This window comes from Stegostoma tigrinum, chromosome 45 (genome assembly GCF_030684315.1).
Source record: "Stegostoma tigrinum isolate sSteTig4 chromosome 45, sSteTig4.hap1, whole genome shotgun sequence".
In the NCBI taxonomy this organism is placed as follows: domain Eukaryota; kingdom Metazoa; phylum Chordata; class Chondrichthyes; order Orectolobiformes; family Stegostomatidae; genus Stegostoma; species Stegostoma tigrinum.
This window is the reverse complement of record NC_081398.1, coordinates 7,144,015-7,159,695: the sequence shown is the minus strand read 5'-3', so window position 1 is coordinate 7,159,695 and position 15,681 is coordinate 7,144,015. Positions and strand designations below refer to the sequence as shown.

Sequence of the window (15,681 nt, the reverse complement as noted above, 5' to 3'; positions counted from 1 at the left end):
TTACACCAAGGGACTTTATATCTGCGGTTCCTTACTGGAGGATACATCTCTGCAGCAAGTCAATTCCAAAATGGGGTGTTGCAATCTTATCAAATGATGCAAGGGTGAAGGGGGGTGGTGGGGGCACCTTTCAATTTTTCTCACATTTGGGTGGAAGAGGAGGGGGGAAAGAAGGTGGTGAGCAAACTTCCCACATGCACCCCACCCTTGGTGGCCCAATCTTCACTTCCCATTTCACTCAAGATGAATTGACTCTTCTGTCCCAATCCCCCAGTATCTTTGAAGAGGCTAATTAAAACAATCAATAACAGTCAAGGCAATGGGACTGCCGTGGCGCAGTGACAGTGTCTTTATCTCTAAACCAGGAGGCCCAGGTTCAAGCCCCACCTACTCCAGAGGTCTACAATAGCATCTCTGACCAGGTTGAATCAGGAAAAGAAATGCATTAGGAGATATTTCAGTCCTGGAATAATATTCCAAAGTAAGCAAATTTCATGAAGCAATATTTAATGTTGGGGCAGTTAACTGGGCTGGTAGGTATCCACTAATTGCCCTTCTCTATCTGGATCATACCCTGTCCCTGTTTAAAACCCTTTAGTCAGGCAATTGATGTTAAGGCATTTTAATAGCGAGAAGATGCTGATTGGCTGGGTCATCATTGACATGGGAGGAACAAGAACAATTAATTGTAAATTTTCATTCTCACAGCAGGCAAGCAGATTGTGATTGGTCAGCGTGCTGCTATGGGAGTGCAGCAGAGGTCTACTGTCGCCCCAACCCTTTTCCTTTCAAAAAAGGTGGAACCTGTTCAAAAATTTGTACCTTCCTACATAAATCTGGTTCCCGCCATGCAAATGCATCATGCCTCGAACCTGCCTGATCTGACATTTGTTTCCATTCTAAATTTTAGCACAGTTTGGAGTATTTATTAAAGATATCCAATCACAGATTCACATCTCATGATGGAACTTTCTTCAAGTCTGTTTCTTGCATTGCAGTCCTGATGAGTACAAGACAAAAAGCTTCTTGTCTCCTTTAAACAATGTTTAAATTCTGTATTAATGAGCATTTCATCTTCTCATTGTTAATGTAACACTACTGACTCTTAGTTCCATTTCCTGTTATGGCTGATCATCCATCTCAGCTCTCTGTTCCTGCTTTCTCCTCATACCCTTCAATCTCTTTAGCCCTAAGAATTATATCCAACTCTTTCTGAAAACATTAACTGTTTTGGCCTAAGCCTTGATGGCAGGCAATTTCACAGGCTCGCCATTCTCTGGGTGAAGGCATCTCTCATCTCAGTCTACACTGTCTCATTTAGATTGTGATCACCTGGTACTGGACTCACTGCATTTTGCCCCATCGAGTCCTGTTAGAATGTTAACAGGTTTCTATGAAATTCCCCCTTCATTCTTCTAATCCCTGGCAAACATAATCCTAACTGATCCAATCTCTCCTCATATGTCTGTTCTGCCATCCCAAGCGTCAATCTGGTAAACCCTTTGCTGCACTCACTCTATGAACAGAGCATCCTTCCTCAGATAAGGAGACCAAAACTGCACACATTAGTCCCAAAGAGGTCTCACGAAGGCCCTGTACAATTGCGGCAAGGCATCCTTGGTTCTGTACTGACATTATAACAATAACAGCCCCTTCAGAAAGTGCTTTGCTGATCCTAAAGTGTTTGGGGATGTTCTGAAGTCAAAAGGTGCTGAAATGAAAGTGATATACAAAAATTAATCTTCTCCTTTCAGTCCTCTGCTGAGGAACTGGGGGTGAAGTTTTATCCAGTGAGTGTTACCAGTGACCTGTTCATTTCCCTTTGTCCCTCAACCTCAGCCAAGTCAGCGGTGTTTCTTCTGCATGAGATTAAAGATCCTCTGGGATCTTAACAGGAACGTACTAATTAAATTTCGGGAACTCCAGGAGATCAATAACTCTCTCTAGCATCTTGTTAGGGGCTAGAGTGGGGGTTGCCAAGCAACCAAGGCCTGTCAATTAATTACTGTCCATATTAATGAGAACATCAAGTGCGGATTGTCTCTGTAAATACTGACCCTCCAGCGATTGCTTGCACAGCCCACACAGATAACTAATCCACCACTGATGTGTAATAAATTGTGCTTGGGCCGAACAATTTCATTTATGTAGCTTAAAATCTCACACCTTTCCAAAGGGTGGGGGGGTCTTTCGCCTGGCCTCTAGGACCATGGTGACTCTCATGCCATGCCCCATCATTTCTCCAGAAGGAGGCACTGCTCCTGTATGCATAGCAAGATCCCACAACATACTCCAGGAAGACCTACTCCAGAAACATTTGTGGGAAAGCTCAGCCAGCTTATTCTGGGGAAAGGGGTTGAGCAAGGCCACTCAAATATGATTCTGGGTGGAGGGGGAGGGGAGTGGGGTTGGTGGAAACAGTGGGTGTTGGCACGGCGGATGCTGAGGTTCAGCCAGGTGGACCTCAAGAGTACAACTTCCTTATTGGGGCTATTAACTTGGCCCAATCAAGAAGACCTGGCTGGCAGATATAAACAGGAGTGTCAGAGGTTCTGTACGCTCAGAGCTGGTTCTGATGACGCCGGACTACTGCCAAGGATGCTTCATGTGTAAATAAAAGCTGATTACTTGGTGATGGGATACTGGCCCCTGCAGAGTTATTTCAGAACTTAGGGGCTGCACATAAAGGCTGCTCCATTGAAGACGGAGGCAGGAGTGGTAATTCCTTCCTGGAGGAGTGGGTCATGAGGGTTTGGAATTATTTTCCACAGAGTGCAGCAGAAGCTGGAATATATTCAAAGTTGAGTTAGATTTTCCACTGATGAGGCCATGGGATCAGGGTTATGGGGAATCAGCAGCCGAGGTCACAACCAGGTCAGCTGTGATGTTATACCATATAATGGGAGAGCAGACCTTCTGGGCTGAATGATCTTCTAGACTGAAGAAGCATCTGAAAGGGTTAATATTGAGGATTGTTTTAGGCATCGCCTGCTATGGCTTGGTGGGGGAAACACCTTTGGTTCCAGTGAGAGTCAAAGACCTCGGACTTGCGTGCTACTCATGGCCATAGTAATGATGTCTATCACAGAAAGCTAATGCTCATGATGCACAACGGAAAGAAATTTGGTGGTGATAGGGTAAAATGAGAAGAGACAAAAAAGTAGGAGGAGGTTCAACAAACTTCAGGATGATGGCGGGGGGGGAGGGGTTGGGCTGCAAAAGGCCCTGTTTTACATGTAAATAATATCTAAGTGCAATAAACTATATTTTCCTCAAGATAAGAGCTTCACTTTGTTCAACTGCCTATTAGTTAACTCTCTCCTCAGTTCACGTTGCAGCTGTAAAGAGCATTGGTGAGATCACTTCTGGAATACTGCATTCAGTTCCGATCTCCCTGCTATTGGAAAGATGTTGTGAAACTTGAAAGTGTTCAGAAAACATGTTTCCAGGGTTGAAGGGTTTGAACGAAAGGGACATGCTGAATAGACTGGGGCTACTTACCCTGGAGCATAGAAGAATGAGGGGTGACCTTATAGAGGTGTATAAAATCATAAAGGGCATGGATAGGGTGAACAACAAGATCCTTTTCCCAGGGTTGGGAATCCAGATCGAGAGGGTATAGATTTGAGCTGACAGGGGAAATATTTAAAACGGACTTGAGGGGTGGTGTGTGTACGGAATGAGCTGACAGAGGAGGTGGTAGAGGTGGGTACGATTACAACATTTACAAGATTTCTGGACAGGTACATGAATAGGAAGGATTTAGAGGGATCTAGGCCAAATGCTGACAAATGGGAATAGGACGCCTTGTCGGCATGGACGAGTTGGACCAAAGGGTCTATTTCTGTGCTGTACAACTCTATGACTGTAGACAACTCTGGCCTGGAGATTCCTAACAGAAAGGAGCCAGCAGTGATTCATCGTGCAATGTATTCCTGCTCCCCATCTTTCTGGTTGCAGTTGCAAATTGTACGCTAGGGCTTTGTTGTACCTCCACTGTTGTTAAAATCAATACTGACTCCAAAGGGGCACAGAGGGCCTAATGCCTCATCTACAACAGGAACCTCTGGCACTGTGGCACTCCCTCGGTGCCGAGCCTGGAGTATCAGGATGTTATCGGGACCAGAGGGTTTGAGTTACAAGGAGAGGATGGGATTTTTTTTCCTCTGGAGCTCCGGAGCCTGAGGGGCTACCTTATAGAGGTTTATAATATCATGAGAGGCATGGATAGAGTGAATAGCCAAGGTAGGTTCCCTCAGGGTTGGAGAGTCCAAAGCTAGAGGGCATAGGTTTAAAGAGAGAGTGGGAAAAATTTAAAAGGGACCTGGGGGCAACTTTTGCACATCGAGGATAGGGCATGTATGGAACTGCCAGAGGTTATGGTGGAGACTAGCACAATGACAACATTTAAACTACATTTGACTTGGGAAAGCAGTTAACATAATGAAAGATCCTTTAAACCCTCATTATACTCTCTTCCAACCTCTTCCATTGGGCAGAATATATAAAAGTCTGAAAATACATACCAACAGATTCAACAACAGTTTCTTGCCCACTGTTATCAGACTTCTGAATGGGCCCCTCATTCTCTGTAGCTGTACTACTATATTCTGCATTCTGTTCTATTACCCTGATGTACTTATGTAAGAAATGATCTGCCTAGATAGCACGCAAAGCAATAATTTTCATTATATCTCAATATATGTGACAATAATAAATCAAACAAAATCAAATGAAATCAAACAAAATCACATTACATCACATCACATCAGAAAGATTTAGACAGATATGTTCCAAATGAAGGTAACTGGAACTAGATTAGTTTGCGAAACTTGGTCGGCATGGACGAGTTGGGCCAAAGAGTATGAGCTGTCTGACTCCATGAGTCTAAGGTTGCACAATCGGTTTAAATTCTTGATTTAGGCGTGTTATGCATGGGTACAATTTACTGGCCACTAAATGTACCATTCTTCTTATCTTGTCCATACTGGTGTCTACTGAACATCCGCCATGACCCCCAATCTTCTCTTCATCTCACCTTTTCACCCACATACCCTTCCTCCTTCGTGCAGTTATCTTCTGTAAGCATCTTTCTATAAAACGCAATTGTGGCCTTAATTGGAGTTTTGCCTCCAATTCTGAGTGCCCAAACATTGAAAAGAAGATTGGAAAGAAAACAGAAAAGATATACAGTAATAATTCCGGCAATTGGGAATGTCAGTGCCGTGGATAATGGGAGAAACTGGGACTGTCATTCTCAGATAAGAATAATGCCCAGGGTAAATTTGATCAAATTTTGTGGGAGAGTGGTCGATAGGCAGAGAATCCAGGAAGCAATCACTCCCATTGGTGGAAAGATCAAGAATGAGAGGGAATGGATTTAAAATGGTTGGCAAAAGAATTGGCGGGGGGGGATTTTTAAAATTTTGTCATGCAGTGGGCCAGTTAGGATCTGGAATAGCGCTGTCTGAGAATATGGGGCAGTCAAATTTAGTCACACTTTTCACTGAATCCCTACAGTCTAGAAGCAGGTCTTTCGGCCCATTGAGTCTACACCGACTCTCCAAAGAGCATCCTACCCACACGCATTCCACTACCCTAAATTATTGCTCCAGCTCCTCATACTCTGGGTGGTACAGAGGTTCAAATCCCAGCATGGCAGAATTTGACCTTGATTAATAAGATTGAAAGCTAGCAACAATGACCGTGACACAACCATCATCAACTGACACAAAAACCCAGTCGGTTCCTCTTTAGGGAGGGAATTCAACTGGCCAGGTCCTAAACGTGACTCCAGACTCAGACAGCCAATGTTGTCATTCCTCAAAAGGCCAAGCTGCACTGCTCAAAGGGGCAAATAACAATGGGCAATAAGTGCTGGCTCTCAGTTGCCACCCGTTGACCCAAGAGGGAGTTAACTAATGTTAGCATCCTGACCTTGGCATGGGGCCTCAAACTGGTTGCTCGTAGGCCAGAATACTTCTAAAAGGGTTGTCCCTTCACTCTGAGGCTGTGCCCTCAGGTCCTGGTCTTCCAACACCCCAGGCTCCCTCATGCCTCAAAATGCCTGCTTATAGGCCGGAATAGGCGTGTACATCTCAAACTCCGCTTCATACTCCAGATGGAGGGGAATTCCTCATGAACTCTCACCCCTCACCCCACTCCCTCTCCAGCCTGGTCCTTTGGGTTTCAGCCCCTTACCCCTACCTCTTCGTTAGAGTGAGAGGTCTACCTGGGGGTCATGGGTTGAACTCATTCCGATGCTAGGTTGGCATCAGCTCGGGTTTGATGGGTAAAAGACAACCTCCACCCCTCTCTACTCCACCCCCCAAGTGCCCCAACTCGAATAACGTGACCACTGCAATAAAAACATAAAATTGCTGGGAAGGCTCAGCAGATCTAGCAACATCCGTGGAGAGGGAAAGCAGAATTAACATTTCGGTTCTAGGTGGCCCTTTCTCAGAACTGATGGTAGCCAGGAAAATGTCAGTTTATATGTAGAAGATAAGGGCAAGGGGAGCAAGTAAGGAGTAAATGACTGGTGGGAATAGAGCTCAAAGAGAGAAGAACATTGGTGAGACCGCATCTAGAATACTGTGTCCAGTTCTGGTTGCCCATTTATTATAAGGATATTATTAAACTGGAGAGGGTTCAGAAGTGATTTGCCAGGATGTTGCTGGGTATGCAAGGTTTGAGTTATAAAGAAAGGCTGGAAAGGCTCGGACATTTTTCCAATTAAGCATAGGAGGTTGAGAGGCGACGTTATAGAAGTTCAAAAAATAATGAGAGGCAAAGATAGTGTTCGTGGCAGTTGTCTTTACCCTAGGATGAGGGATACATGGGAGGACAGAGATGTAAAAAGTTTCTGGGAAGTGTTCCTTAACAAAGACTCTTTGCACTGCGGGTTCATAGTTCCTTAAAAGTGAAGTCGCAGGTAGAGATGATTGTTAAGAAGGGATTTGGCATGTTTGCGTTTTTTGGTCAATGCACTGAGTAGAGTGGTTGGGAGGTCATGTTGCAGCTGTACAAGACATTGGTTAGTCCACTTTTGGAATACCATGTGCAATTCTGGTCTTCCTGCTATAGGAAAGATGTTAAATTTGAGATGCGGAGATTTACAAGGGTGTTGCTGTGATTGGAGGGTTTGAGCAACAGGGAGAATAGGCTGGTGCTAATTTACCCTGGAGCATCTGAGACAGAGGGGTGACCTTACAGAGGCTTATAAAGTCATGAGGAGCACGGATAGGGTAAATAGTCAAGGTCTTTTCCCCAGGATAGCAGAGTCCAAAACTAGAAGGCATAGGTTTAAGGTGAAAAGGGAAAGGTTTAAAAGGGACCTGAGGGGCAGCTTTTTCATCGCAGTGGCTGGCGCATGTATTGAAAGAGTTAACACAGTGTGGACCTGAGGAGCACAGCGGGTCAGGCAGCATCAGAGGAGCAGGAAAACTAACGTTTCAGGTCGGGATCTTCTTCAGAAATGGAGGACGGATAATGGAGCTCTGAAATAAAAAGAAGAGGGATGGGGCTGGGGAAGGTAAGTGGGATAGTGAAGGGTGAGTGCAGGTAGGCAGTGGTGGGGATTGGTCAGTGAGGTGGGAGGAGTGGATAGGTGGGACAGAAAATGCATAGGTTGTGATAGGTTGATCAGGCAGGGAGGAGACTGGAGTGGGGAGACTTTGAAACTGTTAAAGTCCACATTGAGACTTTGTGAATTTTACCAGTTTCAAAATCTCCCCACCCCCAGCTTCATCCCTGCCTCCTTGATCTGACATAACCTGTCCATCTTCTCTCCCACCTATCCACTCCTCCCACCTCACTGACCAATCCCCACTACTGCCTACCTGCACTCACCTATCACCATCCCACCGACCTTCCCCAGCCTCACCCCTCCTCTATTTATTTCAGACGTCCCTTCCCCTCCCCCATTGCTGTAAAAGATCCTTACCCAAAAGGTTAGCTTTCCTGCTCCTCTGATGCTGCCTGGCCCACTGTGCTCCTCCAGCTCCACACTGTGTTTTCTTTCACTTCACCAGCAGCAGTTCTTACGATATCTGAACATGTATTGAATAAGTTCCCAGAGGAAGTGTTGGAGCCTGGTACAGTTACAACATTTAAAAGGCATTTGGATGGGTACATGGATAGGAAGGGTTTAGAGAGATATCGGCCAAATGCTTGTAAATGGACTAGTTTAATATAGGATATCTAGTTGGCATGGACAAATTGGACTGAAGGGTCTGTTTCTGTGCTGTACATCTCAATGACTACCTGACATTTGGAGGGAAAAATGTATTGGAATGGAAAGGTTCATTAATAGAGGGATTGAGTTCATGGGCTGTGAAGTTATGCTCCAGCTATACAAAAGCCTGGTTCGGCCACATCTGGAGTATTGTGTCCAGTTCTGGTTGTCTTATTACAGGAAAGATGTGAAGCGTGGGAAAAGGTGCAGAGGAGATTCACCAGGATGTTGCCTGGAATAGAGGGAAGGTCTTACGAGGAAAGGTTGAGAGAGCTTGGGCTTTTCTCTTTGGAACAAAGGATGAGAGGTGACTTGGTACAGGCGTACAAAACGATCAGAGGTATAGATACAGTTGACAGCCAGAGACTTTTTCCCAGGGTGGAGACAGCTAATACGAAGGGGCATAGTTTTAAAGGGAGTGGAGGTAGATATAGGAGAGCTGTCAGAGGTAGGTTCTTTACTCAGAGAGTGGTTAGGGCATGGAAAGCATTGTTGGAGAGGGTATTGGAGTTGGCCTCATTATGGGCATTTAAGAGGGTATTAGACAGGCATATGGACGATTGTATAAGGTAGGGGTGGAGGTTAGGTAGATCTTAGGATTAGGGTAAAAGTTCGGCACAATATTGTGGACTGAAGGGCCTGTGCTGTGCAGTACTGTTCTAAGTTCTAAATTTAGAGGGATATGGGTCAAATGCAGGCAAACTGGACTAGTTTAGATTGAGATTATGATCGGCAGGCACTGGTTGGACAAAAGGGTCTGTTTCCGTGCTGCATGACGCTAAGAACAGTTGGACACACAAAGAAGTTGCTAATGATCCAGCTAAGAGGTTGAATAGCTATCAATGGGGACTGTTAGTGGCTAACAATTGGTTGTGTGTAATAGCAGATTATGTGATAACAAGGCCTCATGTGTGGGGTTTGGGGCAAGGGCACAGGTGGACTCAAGCCCTAAGGTTATTGAAGCCCTAGAACATGGAACAGTACAGCACAAGAATGGGCCATTTGGCCCGTGATGTTGTGCCAAACATGACGCCAAATTAAACTAATCCATTCTGTCTGCTCTAGGTCTATATCCCTCCATTCCTTGCATATTTGTATGCTTATCTAAACGCCCCTTTAACACCCCCATCATAACTGCCTCCACCCTGGCAGCACATTCCAAACTCCTACCGCATCCTATGTAAAAAAAAACTTGGCCCTCACATCTCCTTTGAACTTTGCCCCCTCACCTTAAATGCATGCCCCCTAGTTTTAGACATTTCACTGCTATGAAAAAGACTGACCATCAACTCTATCTATGCATCTCATAATTTTAGAGGCTTCTATCAAGTCTCCCCTCAGCCTGTGCTGCTCCAGAGAAACCAACCTGAGTTCTTCTCGTCTCTCCTTATAGCTCATACCCTCTAGTCCAGACAGCATCCTCCTTCTGCATCCTCTCCAACTCCTTCTTGTAATGTAGCAACCAGAACTGAACACAATACTCTGTGTGGCCTGACCAAAATCTTACATGGAGTGCAGAAGGGTCCAAGCACGAAGGAGCAGAATCGAGTTGGAACCCAAGGTAGGCAAAGAGAAGACTGGAAGAACATAGTAAGTCAGGTGGCATCTGGAAGAAAGGAGAAGTCAACGTTTTGGGTATTACCCTTCTTCAGGACTGGATGTGGGGGTAGGGGGAGCTGCAGATAAAGTGGGGGGTGGAATAGGGTAGAGTAATGGAATTGATAGATAGATGCTAGTAAAAGGTACAACCTGATTTATCGATAGAAGGGATGAATCCAGTTGGTGGTTTGAAGAGAGTCAGAAGGTGGAATGGAAGGGAGGAGGTGCAGCTGGAAAGGGAGCCAGGGGATAAGTGGAAAGGTTATTCAAAATTGGAGAATTCAATGCTGAGTCCTCTGGGCTGTACGGTGCCCAGTACCATGTCCATCCTCGGCCTCCTCCAGTGTCGCAGTGACTCAGAAAGCAAAATTTGAAGAACAACACCTTATCTTCTGCCTGGGCACCCTATGGCCCAGAGGACTCAACACAGAGTTCTCCAATAACCTTCCCTCCCACCCTCCAGCTTCTCCTTCCAGTCCCAAATTGTCCCTTCTGTTCCACCTTCTGACCCTCTCAGCTACTAACTGGATTCATCCCTCCCATCGATCAACCAGGTCGTACCTGCCACCCATGTCCACTTATCACCACCATTCTACCACGTGCCCATCCAGTCCTGAAGAAGGGTAATGCCTGAAACGTTGACCGCTGCTTTCCTCCAGATTTTCTGAGTGCACTGCTGTAATATCTCAGTTGTAACTTCTGACAGCATGTTGTCATATTCGCTAGTTGATTATAATTGTTATGGGAATTCTCAGGAGTTGAGGATTTGATCAATCCCGTTTAACTGCAGCAGTGTGATAGAACCCATGAGGAGCGGTAGAAAGTGGGTGCTCACCGTGTTTACTCCTCCGGAATTGTCTACGGTGCATATATCATTACCTGGTGCCAAACCGGCAATGCCATTTGCAGAGGAGGGCCTTCTGTAAAGGAGAAATCACCATTAACACAGGAGATGGTGGGGCTTCAGATTGGTTTCACAGGCTGACGCAACATCGAGGGCCGAAAGGCCTGTACTATGTTGCTATGATCTATATAAATGTTCTATGATCTATGCTACCTGGCCTGCTATGTTCTTCCAGCGATAATGGGAACTGCAGATGCTGGAGATTCCAAGATAATAAAATGTGAGGCTGGATGAACACAGCAGGCCAAGCAGCATCTCAGGAGCACAAAAGCTGACGTTTCGGGCCTAGACCCTTCATCAGAGAGGGGGATGGGGGGAGGGAACCGGAATAAATAGGGAGAGAGATGAAGGGTCTAGGCCCGAATCGTCAGCTTTTGTGCTCCTGAGATGCTACTTGGCCTGCTGTGTTCATCCAGCCTCACATTTTATGTTCTTCCAGCCTCCGGTTTGCCTACCTTGCTTTCCAGCACCTGTGCTTTCCTTTGGGTCACTAATCGAGTTGGAATCCAGTTCTGAAGAAGGGTCACCCGGCCCGAAATGTTAACTCTGATAGTTTCTTTCCAGCCCTTTACAGATTCTGTCAGACCTGCTCAGCTTTTCCAGCGACTTCTGTTTGCGTTGGAATGCAGGTGGGCCCAGCCTGGGCGGGAGGGTCACCCAGGCATGCGGCGGCTGCCTCGCGTGGGAAACGAAGTTCAGCAAATACCCGGCCAAAGCACCGCAACAAAAGGGAGGCGTTGTAACGGAAATCCTCACCCAACTCGCGCGGACCAGCCCGTCTCCACAGGCGACGCCCAAGCCCGGTCGCACCGACTGTCCAAGATGGCGGATCGGGGCCACGCGCCGGAGTTCAGCTGCGCGGAGGAGAGGGTCCTCGCGGAGGAGGGGCAGGCGGAGGAGGGGGCTCACGCGGAGCAGGGGCACGCGGAGGAGGGGGCTCACGCGGAGGAGAGCGTCCTCGTGGAGGGGGCTCACGCGGAGCAGGGGCACGCGGAGGAGAGCGTCCTCGCGGAGGAGGGGCACGCGGAGGAGGGGGCTCACGCGGAGCAGGGGCACGCGGAGGAGAGCGTCCTCGCGGAGGAAGGGCACGCGGAGGAGGGGGCTCACGCGGAGCAGGGGCACGCGGAGGAGGCGGCTCACGCGGAGGAGAGCGTCCTCGTGGAGGAGGCGGCTCACGCGGAGCAGGGGCACGCGGAGGAGAGCGTCCTCGTGGAGGAGGGGCACGCGGAGGAGGGGGCTCACGCGGAGCAGGGGCACGCGGAGGAGAGCGTCCTCGCGGAGGAAGGGGCTCTCGCGCTGGAGTTCTGCCTTGCGGAGGAGGCTGATTTCCAGGAGGTAATGGCCGTCTGCGGAGACGTCTACGGGGGCCTTGATTTCCTGCCTGCCTGCTACCACGTCTGGATCTGGGATCCGGCCCGAAGGGTGAACCTGGCTAAAAAGAAGGGGCGAATAGTGAGCGTTGACCTCTTTCCCTCTGTCGAACCAATCGACCGGTCTCCGATTCCCACCGCAGCAACAGTTCTTTGCAAACTCGGTCGAGCCTTGGGCGTAATAACTAAATTCTCTGGCACTATCTCGCAAACGAAGCCGCCCTCCACCCCCCGACCCTTCTCGAGCTGCTCCCCCGCCTTCCATTGCTCTTTCCCTACCCTCCCATCCGTTCCAATCACCTCCATTAGCCTCAGGTGACTGTCTGTGTGGAATTTGCCTGTTCTCTCCCAGTTGACATGGATCCCCTACGGTTGCTGTGGTTTCCTCCCACATGCCAGAGGTGTGCAGATCAGGCAAATTGGCAATGCTAAATTGTGGTCAATTTTCCACCAGCAACTACTGAACAGCTCACTAGAGGGATATAGGAAGGAGAATTGGTGGCCAGTTGACCCATCCATCATACCATAGCGATGATAACCATCGTCGTTTGTTGTTAAAAACACACCTGGTTCACTAAAGTCCCCTTTACCTGGCCTCCACGTGACTCCAGACCCTGCAGTTTTACTTCAAACTGCCTACCCAATGCTGGATGACATTCAAACGAAAGGGTGACAAATGCTGGGCCTGGCAATGTGCATGCCCCCCCCAACCCAAAGGAAGTATCTTCTTTGCCTCTCACCACCTACCTTTAAGCTGCTCTCGAAAATCTGACCGAGGTTTCGCTCAAATGCCTCCTTTAGCAGCCCAGAGTCAAACCTTGGGCTGGTGTTGCCTCTCGTTCACGGGATGAGGGCATCACTGGCTCGGCTCAGCATTTATTGCTCATTCCTAACTGCCCAAAGGGCAGTCAGGAGTCCAATCACATCGGTGTCTCTCTGGTGTCATGTGCAGGCCAGACCAGGTAAGGATGGCAGATTTCCTTCCCTTAAGGATATTAGCAAACCAGATAGTTTTCTCTAATAATTGAATCATGTCCATCATTGGAATCTTAATTCTAGATTTTTTTCAATTTCAAACTCCTCCATCTATCACAAAAGGATTTGAACCCAGGTTCGCCAGAACATTACCTGGGTCTCTGGATTAATAGACCAGACAATAATACCCAATAGGTCATCACTCCCCTTACCTGAGCATTTTCAGGCAAGAGATTTGGCTTCCATTTTACTGAGTGTTGGATGCCATACAAATGCTCCCCATTGTTTTTGACAGGCTGCCCTCGCTTCAGTGTATATTGTGGATGACGGGCAGACTGCGGTGGTGGAAGCGTTGAGGGTGGAGCTGCTGGAGAGAGGCAAAGAAATTGCTAAGGTCATCCAGGGCTATTGCTTAAAACTGGTCCAGGCTCAGTTCCCAGAGGTCAAAGTATGGCGCTGCGTCCCCAGCACATTAGGGCTAGGGGCTCTGGATCATTAATGCAGTGAAATTATCATGATGTCACCATCTCCCCAGGATTTATGTTCTGCACAGTCTCCACCCACAAATTGAGTAAGAGATTCACCTTGTCCGAATTAAATGATGGTGCAGGATTGATGGGCTGAATGGCCTACTCCGAGAGGTAGAGAGTCATACAACACAACCTATCCATGCTGACCAAGTTTCCGAAAAATTTGCTATTTGCCCTGCCCATACCTTTCATGATGTTAAAAATCTCTATAAGGTCAGCCTTCGGCCTTCTGCGCTCCGGGCAATAAAAGTCCCAGCTTCACCTTATAACTCAAAGCCTGCAATCCTGGCAACATTGGTAAATCTTGTTCTCTTGGTGACCATGATGAAATATTATCAGAGTTTCCACAACCCAACAAGTAAATTGCACTGCCTTGGTGACTTTTGGATCTCAGATTTTTTTATTTGAGTCAGGTGTACTCATGGATTTTAGACATGTATTTCAAGAGATGTTGCAGATTCATGTAACCAGTACCCCTCATTCATTGAGATCGGTTGGCTGATGAAGGGTCTAGGCACAATATGTCGACTTACCTGCTCCTCTGATGCTGCCTGACTTGCTGTGTTCCTCCAGTGCCGCACTATATCGACTCTGAGCATCTGCAGTTCTTGCTATCTTAGCTGGCTGGGTGGCTTGTTTGCAATTCAGAGTGATGTCAACAGTAAGGATTCAATTCCTGCATCTGCTGGGGTTAACATAAAGGTCTCACCTTCTCAGCCCCTCCCCCTGCCTGACCTTATGGACCAAACCAAGATCCCTCAAAATATGTCAAGGAGATGGCCTAGACCATGGCTTTTTATTGTAGTTAAAAACAAGTGTTCCAAATGTGATTGGTCAAACTACTGGGTTTAAAAGCAAACTTGATTCTTACAACAAGATTAAAGTACAAACAAAAAAGGAGAATTAGTATAACTTCATGGAAATACCTAGTAAACATGTATCTATTTAACTACCAATCATGACTGTCCCAATGTAGCAACATCTCATAAACACACCCTTGCCAAAGGCCGATTCAGCAAAATGCTATTTCCTTTCCAGTTCAGGAGAAAGGAACACCAACACAAACATCTGGTAGCAGAGAAAGAGCTTTATCTGTCAGCTTCAAGTAAAATAAAAACGCAATTGAAAATAGCTTCCAAGTCCGCAACAGCAATTGCTGAAAGCTAAACCTAAAATCCCTGGTTCTGGGGGTGGGAGATTGACCACACCCACTCAGGCTGCTTCTATTATTCTACCTGTCTTTAAAAAAACACCTGGAGCTTCACAAGTTGTTTATCTTCTCATAGACTGTTCAGCAACTGTCCCCTAATCCAGAAGAAACCAGGGCAAAACACACCTCTTAAAGTCACAATTTTGGGATGCTGAGAGTCTTCTTCAATGCTTCCATTTTTCCAGGAAGTGCTCGTTGTGCAGTTCAAGATAGAAGATACCCAAATGAAGCTGGAAGCTGCTGTCACCCAGCTGAAGGAGAGCGGGATGGAATGGGAAGATCCTGTCCTGCTTGGGGCCTCACATGCCAAGCGGGTGTTCCTGAGCCCCAGGGTGGTGGACACGGTGCTGCCTGAGAAGACCATCATTCATGACTGGGTTCCATACAGGCCATTGGAGAGCAACCCAAAGACGTTAGCGAGTCAAGACCTGATCTGGATGGCCGATGATATAGAAGAGCCCACAGTCCTCAGCCTGGGCACTGCCCCCTACAGGATACCCTTGGGGACTAGCTACCACCTTTTGAACATTGCTACATTTGGGAAGCATTTCCCCAGGGCCAGAAACCAGCTCCTTGCTCAACTCCAGCAAAGAATCAGCACCTTGGAGGGCTCAGTTTACTGCATCTTTTGCTTTGAGCCATCTGTGTCGCAGGACATGCTTTCCTTCTGCCAGACTACCTTAGGACTCCATAAGGATCGAGACATTGAGGGGCAAAAGTTGCTGGAGGCAGATATGTAGACCTTTAGGGGAAGGGTCTTCTATCCTGTTGTTGCCAGTCCCTTCCTGTTTCTGGGCTCAGTCAATTTTCCTGCCGTTTCTCTCATGCTATCACCTCAGAATCAAGAGCGTTGTAAT

General features: G+C 47.2%; 1 protein-coding gene across 1 annotated transcript; it reads left to right on the top strand.

The window, feature by feature from the left end:
* Window positions 1–11,276: 11,276 nt before the first annotated feature.
* Window positions 11,277–15,681, top strand: LOC132207340 (histidine N-acetyltransferase-like). The gene is given in 3 exon segments (XM_059642676.1): window positions 11,277–12,191; window positions 13,380–13,542; window positions 14,960–15,681. Coding segments are annotated over 3 exon segments (1,683 nt in total). The 3' UTR covers window positions 15,565–15,681.